Raw genomic sequence first — 11,455 nt, 5'->3', positions numbered from 1 at the left:
TCTCCACCAACTGGAGAGTTCCTGCCTCACCACCAAGGATGTACTTGTGTATCCTTATTTATAATTCCTCCAGGCAACCTCCTTGCTCCAAAGAGCAGAAATAAGAGCTTTTGGAGGTCCATCATCATGGCAGACCAGAACAACTTCTGGATCAATGAGGGTCGAGGAACAATACAATAAGTGAAAATGGAACCTATTGAAACAAAAACACCTTATTTCTTTGTCTTAATACAAATATACTGAAAAGTACAAACCAACAAAAAAAAAACTACAAGATTTGTTTGTTTATATGAAAACCTCATTTTACCTCCTTAAATCAACCGCCCTACTGCAAATTCTACTTCTACAGAAAATATATACACTACCAGGTTGATCTCAAAATGCTTTAAAAGTTATGGGAAAATGTTTGTTGGAGGAGTAGAGCCTGTCTTCCCTTGGCACCAACGTCCCTTTAATAACAGTAAAAATAAAAACTTAGGTTCCACAGGTTCCAAACATGGCTCTCCCTCTTTCTGTGACTCTCTACCGGTTGTGTTCACCCTCTGCTTCCTGTACTCTCTGATGGTTTTCACCAGGTGTCTGACCCCTCCCCCCACTCCAAGCACTCCAGACTCTCCACTATTAATACTTTCACTTCCTCTTGAGGCCCACGTCACTACACACACAGAGGCCTCGATGTGAATTCATCTTGCAAATAAGACTAAATACAAACACTAACACATCCTTTTTCCTCTCGAGTGAGATTGCTGCCATTACAATCCTCCACTTGACTGGGATGATGTACTTGTAGTACCACACACCCTAGAACAAGTACACACAAATGGACACACTTCAGCAACATGCACACACACAAGCTAATAAACCAGTTCTAGTGAGTACCAAGGAGGGTCAGTGGTAATAAGAGCTGGCTGCTCTGGAGTCTTTCCCTCTCTACGTCCTTTCTTTTTCCTCCCTTCTAAATTCAGTTCTTTTTTCAATGTGAGCACCTTTCCCCCTCTCCATCTGCCTCTTTTTTTCTTCGCTGTCTTACTCTTCATCATCCGTTTCACTTTTTTCTCCACTCTTTCATCTGAATTCCCTTTTCAGCCTTCGAGCTTTATTTCAGCTTAGGCTTATTGTATTTGGTTTCAGTGGCTCTTGTCATGGTGCAGGTGCTCTCAGGTTAATAAATTTTGCAATATGGATTTGCTCTTGTTAATCAAGTCTGAAAAAAGCAAGGATAAAAATCTTGCAGTGGTGTTTTTGTCCTTGCTCAAGGCTAACTGTTTTTTCAATTTGTGTTTCCATGAATTATAAAAATCAAGATGTATTTTTCTTTCACTTATCTTTCACTAAACAAATCCACTTTTTATTGATCACAGAGTATCCTAGTTATGTTCAGTCAAAAACGAGACATCAGTCATAGATTTCTGCAGTACAGTATGAATTAATCTGTGTGTATGTGATGTATATGTTTAATAGGTACAGGTAGGACATGTAGTCTCACAGGTCAAAGGCATGCTGTAATGATGCTCGCAATTTCCATGGACCCAGTTACAATAGATGAACTTATTGCCTGGTTATTTAGCTGATTGTATATGGGATGAGACAAACTTTATTTAGTGGTCTTGTATTGTATTGAGAGTTGGTTTGCTGTTTGCAGTTGTTAGATATAAAAGAAAAAAAAATACCACAGCACATTTTCTTGCAGACCTGAAAGAAAGATGCTTAAGAGATGTTGTTGCACTACCTGCTTTCAGTAAGACTTGATGTAGGATTGTCTTGTTTCTACTTGAAAGTACACCAGCTGGGATGCTGATCAGTTGTTGAGGTACTTTAAAACCCCTGTGTGCATCTTTTAGATCACTGTGATGGCATAGTTTTTTGTTTGTAGAAAAAAGGAGACACAGTTTTGTGCAGTTTGTTTTAGCCCAACTACTTCAAATGGAGACTGATGAGTCTTTTTGATGCTACCACTAGGAGTGGCCAAAGTCAGAAATATGAAAAAATCCAAGGCATAAAGAATTACTGGCTTGTTGTGACATTTATTTTGCAATTTGTGAAGAATAAGAAACACTAGAACTTTCAATGGTAAATAAAAAGAGGATATGTTGGAACACTTTGATCATTTACTGTATACAGTACATCCAACATGAAACGGCATTCACTAAACCGTTTTGGTCTCTCTGCTGCCTCCTAGATGCTCCAATGGATACTATGGCAACCCCACTGTACCTGGAGGTTCCTGCCAGCCTTGTGATTGCCATGGCAACCTGGACCTGTCCAAACCAGGGAGCTGTGATCCAGTCACAGGCCAGTGTCTGCGCTGTCGCCAAGGTTATGGCGGGGTCGGTGTTGTCATCACAGCAAAAAACTGCCAATGTAAGTAAACCCACCAACAACAACCATCAGAAAGGAAGCGAGTAACAAATACATACTAATCAATCAAGTAGGAGTCAAAACTGAAAGCCACAGTTCAACAAGGTTGCTGCTATAGCCTTCTATGATCTGGCTGGAGTACCTTATGATGGTCGGTGTTGGTTAATATTAGGAAATTCTTTGTCAGCTGACTTTTTTTACTCTTCATGTGCTGTTAAACTACATTTAAGTGGACAGTGCTAAATACAAGTATAAACAACCACCAAGACAGACTGTGATCAAATCACTGAAACCACTTGCTGTGGTGGTCTGAGAGCTGTGCGTCCTGGTGCGTCTCGACATTGGTGGAGCAGTGCAGCTGCACCCTGGCCCATGCCGTCTGGGGAGCGTGAGTGGATCCTCAGGACGACGTGAATGTTCAGATAATGTAAATTAACAGTGTACAGCACTGCTAAGTCAATTGAGGGACTAATTAAGTGCTACCATTAAGGTTAGTGTAATTTTATCTCCTCATAGGTTATCGCGTCAGCTGCATTTGCACCACCCATGGAGCATGCAAAGTTAGCTAAATCAAACACGCCAGTATACATTTATTAAGTTAAACTAATGATCTGTACTTTTTGTCTTTTTGGTCTTTTGTGTTGTGAGATGATATGTTAGGTTGTATAACTTAACAAGTAATTGTGACTGATTATTGGGATTTGTATTCTATCTACTCCCAAAAATAAAATAAAAAAAGAATCTTTAGAATGAAAGCCAGTAGTGCAGTTAGTGTGTTTCAGCCGAGGCATAGCAGTGAAGCAAACTATTCCATCTCTGAAACTCAATTTTAGCTAAATGATACCTTTAATCCTTTCACTAAAACACTGAGTAGATGGTACACCATCTGAGGTGTGTGGTGTTTGTGTGTGTGATAGTGTGCATCGGCAAGCTGCTGTGCTAGTAGGAGGTGTGATGTTGTGGCAGCCCGCCGACTGCCAGCTGTGTTTAAGAGTGAGAATTTAAAAAAAAATAAAAATTACACCTGTAAAAAAAATAAAACTTGAGAGAGAGATGGCAGTGACTATAGATGGACAGATGGTGCAGATTTATGAAAATCTTCATTAAAACCTGCATTGTTGACAAAAAACCAGCGGCAGCAGCAGAGAGGTAGGCAGAAAGAAAGATTAACAGCAATAGACAGGCTGAGCGATAAATAACAAGAGATAAAACTATCACACAACCAGGTAGACAGGCTAACAGAGGGTATTAATGTGTATTTGATAGTTCATTGTTCTGTAGTTGTTTCCCCTTTCCATCCAGCTAAATGGTTATTGATTAATCAGCCTGATCTATTGCTCTCCTACGGTGCTGATCAGCTGCTCGTGTCTGGGAGATGCTGTGTTGTTATTGATCCTGTGTGAATGACAAAAGACCACCAGGAATTATTAAAACACAACAACTCACTCTCTGTCCTTCCACCGCTGTCAATCTGTCACCCTTGCTCCGTCTACCTCACTCACCCTGTCGCTCCCGGTCTTAATGAATTTTATTGAGTGGCGCACACCAATAGACTGTAAAGTCCTTTACTTTTTCTTTTGAAATCAAAGTTCCAAGCTGCGGCCATTTTTGCTTCAGCCATTTTGTATCTCCCCCCAATAGTGGTTCAGTTTAATTCAGCTGGGGAAATGGAAAATGGTTTGATTTTGCATGCAAACCTGACCACAAAGCAATTTGTCTAAGGAATAAATTCAGGAAATTCCACTCCTCTGACCATTTCTCTCATGAGGAAAAGTTTTTCCAAGTGTTTTCAAATTGTTGAGAAGATCTGTGAGTTGCACTGTCACATATTTATCCAACCACTGGAACAAAGTGGGTATGTAGTAATTCAGTAATGACGTTTAACGAATGTTTCAAAGATGCTTCATACAGTAGATCAATAAACTCTTTGGGAAAACTCACAGCTCAAATTTTACAACTCTTAATGGAATTATTAGTACAGTCATCTGTGCCGAGGCTGTGACTTTTGGTTGGACTGATAGGCTCAAAAAGTATTAACCTAAAATTAAAGGCATGTAAAACATCTTTTAACCCGAGCTAATGTAATCAGTGCAGCATTTAACGAGGCAAACGATTATAAGTAGATTTTTTAAAAATAATTTTAAATGTCATTTACAGTAAAAACTGCTCTTTTTTTCATAGAGAAAACATACTTTTCTCACAAAATGATTTTTCCCACAGTGAAGTTCTTAGTATTTTGCTGTACAGCTGACAGTAGTTGCCTGTCCTACACGGGGCAGACAGCACTTTTTTAACTTAACACAGTATTATACAAGTTGGCCCAGGTTCATATCAGGCTTGAACTTAGAATCAATGCTTTATACTGTAGATATGGACAAACTGTGTGCATCAATATTGATCATACTTTTTGTCTGGTGGTGGAAATATTGGCACAGTTAACCTTATATGACCTTAACCATTTTCCTTCAGAGCCTCTGAAGAGTATCACTCAGCAGCATCTCTTGTAACAATAAACATCCACTTCTTTGTTTACTTGTTTGCTTTGAGTGGGGACCCAATTTGGGATTGGTAGGTATTGTGTATATATACTCAGTAGATTGTAATGCAAGTAATATACAGTGCTGCACATCAGCTACTTGTGCACTTTGCTGATGCGACGTACTACTGGGAAACAGAACATTATGTATTTCACACTGCAAACAAAAAAAAAAAGTAAAGTATCATCGCCATCAAGGCCAACTCCAAAAATGAGAAAAACATAGCAAAAAGCAACGTTTCATCCCAGAACAAGGCTTGTATTGTAGCAGCTGACAGAACGGAGTCCAGATGGTCTCTGAAGGGTGAGACTGGGGGGGTGAGAGACTGTGTGAAACGGCAGTGGATGTATATCTGCATGTTTTCCTGTACTGTATGTTTAGGCACGTGTGTGGGTATGTGTGCATGTGTATGGATGAGAATGTGTGTGGGAGGACATGCACCTTGCTGCATTTGAGTGTGAAGCAGAAATCAGAGTATTTTATGTATGTGAAGGTACATCAATGCTGTGTTGGGATGGGGGCACCGTTTTGGGAGGTACCCACTGTATTTATAGTACCTGCAGACTTTCTTGTTTAGTTTGGCTAAAGAATTGATTAAATCATGTAGATATCATTTTACTGACTGTGGTAATTCCCAATCACACCAGAAATGGTACATTTACCCAAAATTCAGCATGGGATGATGACAACTTCACATTCTCTATAGAAAAGCACATCTCAAGCAGGATTAATGGTCAAGCAGGAAAATAAGGGGTTTTTAGTTGAGACATGAAGGTTGCCAGTGAAGGGCAGCTCTAACATGGAAGGGGAAAGTATTCCACAGTTTTGGGGCTGTGACTGCGAAGGCACAGTCCCCTTTGAGTTTTAGTCTATCTTTGGGGAGGGCCGAGAGCATCTGGTCAGAGCACCGAGGTGGGAAGGACGCTCACAAGCAGCTTTTTTTTGTGATTCGTAAAGAATTCCTGCCTGTGTTGGCACCAGACACCTGATATTTAGTAACTTTACATTACATTTTTAGTTTTTAGGAACTGAAGGAGAGGGAGAGCTGGATTCAGACGGGGAACATTGGGCTTCATGTTTGGCATCTTTAACTAAAAGTCATGGGGAACCCTAAATCCACTCACAGACTACATTTGAATTTCAAGGACTCAACAGAACACGGAGGGGGGGGGGTCTATACAACAGAAGCACAGCCCAGGCACACTGCTTCATTACGACTGATGAAAGCTGATGTGTGGTCGATACAGAGTGTGCCTTGAATCTGTTTCTTTTCTTTTCAACGGTACTCAGCTTATACATGCATCGGGAACATCTGCTTTGTGTTCAGTCACTGCCAGAATCAAGAACTACTTTCCTACCTAGTGCTGTGCATCTCTTTTCTTCCTTAACCAAAAGTTACATATTTATTATTCACGCCTAAATGAATTGTCAGTGTGTGGTGGAATTGGAGGTGGTGAAGAGGTTCACTCATTGTTGGGATTCCAGCTTTGTCCAACTTTGTTTTTTAAGCTCATACTTGGTGTTTTTGTATATACAGAATAGGGCAAAATGAAGTCAGCCCCTAGACTGAAGAATCTATTTTGGCAATAGATGATTTTCTCTGGAGGGTAGTGAGCAGGATATTAAAGTGCTAATCTTTAAGAAGACCTTAAGCGGGATCTGAGCTCTTATCCAGACTACTGTAGCGTGAAGTAAATACACTCACCCAGTTGTGTTATTGTTAAACCAATATGTGTGGCACTCATGTAGAAATTTTGCTAGTAGGACATAATGATTGATGTATAATATTTGGTTTCTCAGTCTCTTGTCCTCTCTCCTTTTCTACAGCCTGTCAGTGCCATACTAATGGCTCTGTATCTGCAGTCTGCAATAAGAAGACTGGACAGTGCCAATGCAGAGAAAATGTGGTTGGACGACAGTGTGACGAGTGCATGGCAAGTATTTTGAAACATGCCAGTAATCTTTACAGGCAGACGTCATCCAATTCTACTCAGTGTATTTTGCACATATATTGTTGCACTAATTTTACACCTTTTACTTGTTGCAATAAATTGCTATTGTAATCTTGCTATATCGTGTGTGTATAGTAAACGTACCTCTGGTCTTGAGTATTACATCCCCAGTCACATCAATTTTGACTATACTCTAACTTGTATTACATTTGTAAATTTGCATTATTGCAATAGAAAAATGTCTCAAAGTCACGGGACTATGACTGAAGCTACATATGGTTACTTTGTTAGTAGAAGTACACAATGATTGAAACTAACACACAGATGTAGGCATTCAAAGTGTCACACTCTGCCACAGTAAGTGGCCACTTTCACTGCGATTGTTCGTCATTTGTCCCACAGCATGGCATGTGTTACAGCATAATGTCTGTAGGTGGCGCTCAGCCTACACTCATAGGTATTATTAGAATAACTATAATTGTAATAATAATACAGTACAATGAGATATTAGTTAGCTATTTAGTGTTTGCTTTGTTTGTTTATATTTGTCTTGCTCATTCATTCTCATTGGTCCCCTTCCTGCCTCCCTCCATCTGCCTGTGCTGTGATTGGTCCAGCCTAACAGCTGGTGGGATGCTGAGCATCAGGAGTGTGTGCCCTGTCGCTGCAGCACTCAGGGCTCTATGTCTCAGCGTTGTGATGTTGAGGGCCGCTGCGTCTGTCGCCCTGGCTTTTTGGGTCAACGCTGCGACCTGCGTCGCCAAAGTTATGAGAGGCGGGAGACAAGACGGCCGGTGGAGCGTGTTCCCATAGAAGTCGTGCAGCAGAGATGGGGGGGGCCATCCCGCACAGGGGGTTGTCCCAGAGGAGCATACAGGCCTAAGATAGGGGTAACACACAGTGCATGGGGGTGATAGTGGTGTGTTTTAAGTAGCATGTGTGTGTTTTATTTGTGTGCAAAAATGTCAGACCCTGAGACGGGTTGCCGGTGAATACATAGACCCAAACAGGCTTAAAACACATTTCACGTGAGTAGAAAGCATTGATTTGATTGGTTTGTTTTCGAGGATGTCATGTTTTCAGGGCCTGGACTTTTAAAAATAGACATGCATGGAAAAGGGGGTTGTGTGCGACACGTGTGTAGTGTTTTACTTGCGTGGCTCTTTGTGCTTTTCTGTGAAAGACATTTCAGTTTGAAGGTGTTTCTGGGTGTAAGCATCACATTCAGACCTTTAACACATTTTAATATCGCTGTTTCAATTTGAGATCAAAAAATGTGGTTTTTGTTTGTATCTCAGGATTTTTGTTGTTGTAGAATTGCTGTTGTGAATTGCTGTTGTGTCTAATTTTTTCCCCTGAAACAACAACAACATTCTGCTTTTAGGAAGCTGATACATTTTTTATTTTTAGCTGTGCTGCATCAAATGATGTGGCAATAGTTCAGAAGATTTGTTAAATTTGGCTTGGCTGGCATATTGTAGCTTAGTTGCAGTTTGTGAGAGTCCTGTTTGATGAACTAACATGTATAGCATTGTTGTGGTTTCTTTTGGCAGCAACAAGAACATTTTCAGACTGTCGGGTATCTTTCAAAGGCCTGTTGCAGTTTTTAGTTGGATTCTAAATTGAAAAAAAATCAAGCCAAGTTGCTTTTTCATGTTCTCTGTGTATTACCTTGAAAATCTAACCACCATGTTTCTGAGTTGCTGGAGTGTGTCTCGACTCACCAGAGTTTTCTACTTTTTCCCCACACCTACTCGTGACCCCTTTGTCCTTGTCTACTTGTGTCTCCAGCCGCAGACTCATGGCATTACCACTGGTGGAGCGTGCGTCCCGTGTCACTGTAATTCATTTGGTTCCAAATCGTTTGACTGCGATGAAACAGGTCAATGTCGGTGTCAGCCCGGCGTCACCGGACCCAAATGTGATCGCTGCTCACGAGGATTCTTCAACTTCCAGGAGGGGGGCTGCACACGTAAGCACAGACAGCGGGATAGAATAGAGAGCTTCTTTAAAAAGTGGGCCACGGGACCAAAAGAATGACTTGATAAACTTGAAACTGTGGAAAAGCATGTAGAGATGCCCTATAGTTGTACTGTAATTTGCAATGAAGGTACTGTCAGAAATCACAAAATGCTGCTGCTGTTATTTTTAATTTAGCGTTTACACTAATTATGTTCAGATAAATTCCTTTAAATGTGGTGTCATATTGTGAAAGAAAAACGGTCATTGTTAGAACAAGAAGGATTAGGTTACTGGAAGAATTTTTTGATGTTTTGACAGGTAAACCACTTATTTGCTGTAAAGGTTTAGTGAAAACCATTTAAAATGTTTCCCTTCTACACTTTTTGCGTTAAATCCCTTTTACGTGCTGGGCTTTCCTCTCCTCCTCTGCCTTCTTTCTTGCAGCCTGCCAGTGCAGTCACGTGGGGAATAACTGTGATGCTAAGACAGGACAGTGTATCTGTCCTCCAAACACCATCGGCGATAGCTGCGACCGGTGTGCTCCAAACCACTGGGGCCACGATATCATAACTGGATGCAAGGTAGGCAGAAACTGATTAATTGACTGGACGACTTGTCATTTTAACAAATGTTTTGTAGAACAGCAGTGGTTTACTGTCCCTTTTTGAGCAGTTTTACTACTTGTCTGACCTCAGTCAGTGATGGTGATGAATTCTCTACTTTTCTAATATGAAGTTGAAATGTTCAATGTATTAGTAAACAGATTGTGTTTATGCATGCTAAGTATATTACTACAATAATAAATTACCACACAAACACCTTTTTCTTATTATTATACCCCTAAAGAAGTGCATAGTAAAGGTCAATATAATCAGAGTAACTTGCAGCATTAAAATTTTTATCCCAATTTACACATTTGTCTTTACCTTTGCCTTGGTCTGTTTTAGTTGGTTACTATTTGTTTGCTGTGACTTTTTTTCCACTGCCTTCTCAGTAGCTTTCTGTTTTAGATTCCTTTTCTTACCTTAATTACCACTTTTTTCCGTGCTCCCTCTCTTTCATACCCGTCCGTACTTTGTTCTCTCTCCATCACAGTGTTTGTTTACACGGACTTTTGTTTTTATTCCCTCATCTTTATCACATTTCTTTCTGTGACTCTGTGCTAATGTGCTTGTAGCTTTCAGCTCAGAGTCTTATAGAGTTTTCATCTTTAAAGCAACGGTCGATTTAACACCATCAAAGTTGTCTGTGTAGCTACAGTATAAGAATATTATATAATAGCAGCACTTTGGTGTTAACAGGCTTTAGTGTAATTTCACTCACACCAGTCCATTAGTGGAAGAAGTAGTTCTTTTACTTCAGTAAATGTGGAATTGCCACAACAAAGGTTGAAATACAAATAAAAATCATGCATTCAAAATGTTAATACTAGAAGTACATAGGGAGTATCATCAGAAAACACAAAGTACTAAATGTTAAAGAACTGATAATGCAGAATGATCATTTGCAAAATACTGTACAGTAATTTTAATGTGGTAGCTGGTAAGAGTGGAGATAGTTTATTGTTCATTATATATTTTCTGTTCATTTGAACCTACAAAATATCTACAATAACCTATTCTGTCCAAAGTAGTAGAGTAAAAAGTACAACAATTAGCTCTGAAATGTAGCATAAAATAAAACAAATGTTGACTCTTGACCTTCAGACATGTAGGCTCAGTTTTTTTGCACTACAGCATTTGACAGCATTTGATAGTATTCCCTTGTGCATCTTGGGTTTATGTAGACTATTTTCTATACTGAAACCAAGACCAAATACTTGACTTGCATTTGACTAAAACGTGTCCGTGTGATGTTCTAATGTCTAACTGAGGATCGTTTAATTAATTGTGTATGTGTGTGTGTAGGAATGCGGTTGCAGTGCGGTCGGCTCAGTGACCCTGCAGTGTAACGTCAACACAGGCTGCTGCTTCTGTCACGACTCCTACAGAGGCGAAAAATGCAATGAATGTCAAATTGGATTCAGAGACTTTCCTCAGGTAAATGACCCGAACTAATTCTTATGTTATTGCTGATATTATCAAAGAATGCTTTTATTTTTATTGAGGAGTCACTGGAGATTGTCTAGTGGGATTCACTCATTGGGGAATGAGCACCTCTGTGACTTTACCAGGACACGGAAGAGTGATTTTTATAGACCCGACTATGCTAATATTATGGATTTTACTAGCATAAAAGGCCTTAATGAAAGGATTTGTTCCCTGCGTGGTTGATTGAAGCTTAATGATATCATCACATCATCGTTAAATTATCTTTATACCAGACCTGAACTTCTCAGCAGTTTGTAAAAAAAGAAACAAGCTTCTTACCACCGTGTCAGTTGAAACTTCATTGAATTTTATATTACCACCAAATATGCAGTTTCAGTCATCCATCCATCCATTTTCCTCCGCTTATCCGGGACCGGGTCGCGGGGGCAGCAGTCTAAGCAAAGATGCCCAGACTTCCCTCTCTCCAGACACTTCCTCCAGCTCCTCCGGGAAAATGCAGAGGCATTCCCAGGCCAGCCGAGAGACATAGTCCCTCCAGCGTGTCCTGGGTCTTCCCCGGGGCCTCCTCCCAGTGGGACATGCCCGGAACACCTCC

The 11,455-nt window shown here is 40.3% G+C and overlaps 1 protein-coding gene across 1 annotated transcript in view; it reads left to right on the top strand.

Annotated features, from left to right (window-relative positions):
- Positions 1–11,455, top strand: part of lama2 (laminin, alpha 2) — a 167,979-nt gene that overhangs the window by 80,174 nt on the left and 76,350 nt on the right. Inside the window, 6 exon segments of the mRNA XM_020603945.1 lie at positions 2,180–2,361; positions 6,723–6,829; positions 7,465–7,737; positions 8,639–8,819; positions 9,254–9,390; positions 10,717–10,848. Of these exon segments, the coding sequence (XP_020459601.1) occupies positions 2,180–2,361; positions 6,723–6,829; positions 7,465–7,737; positions 8,639–8,819; positions 9,254–9,390; positions 10,717–10,848 (1,012 nt within the window).

The sequence above is a fragment of the Monopterus albus genome, unplaced genomic scaffold (genome assembly GCF_001952655.1).
Source record: "Monopterus albus unplaced genomic scaffold, M_albus_1.0 scaffold63.1, whole genome shotgun sequence".
In the NCBI taxonomy this organism is placed as follows: Eukaryota; Metazoa; Chordata; class Actinopteri; order Synbranchiformes; family Synbranchidae; genus Monopterus; species Monopterus albus.
The sequence above is the reverse complement of the archived record's forward strand: the minus strand, read 5'-3'. Positions and strand labels throughout refer to the sequence as shown.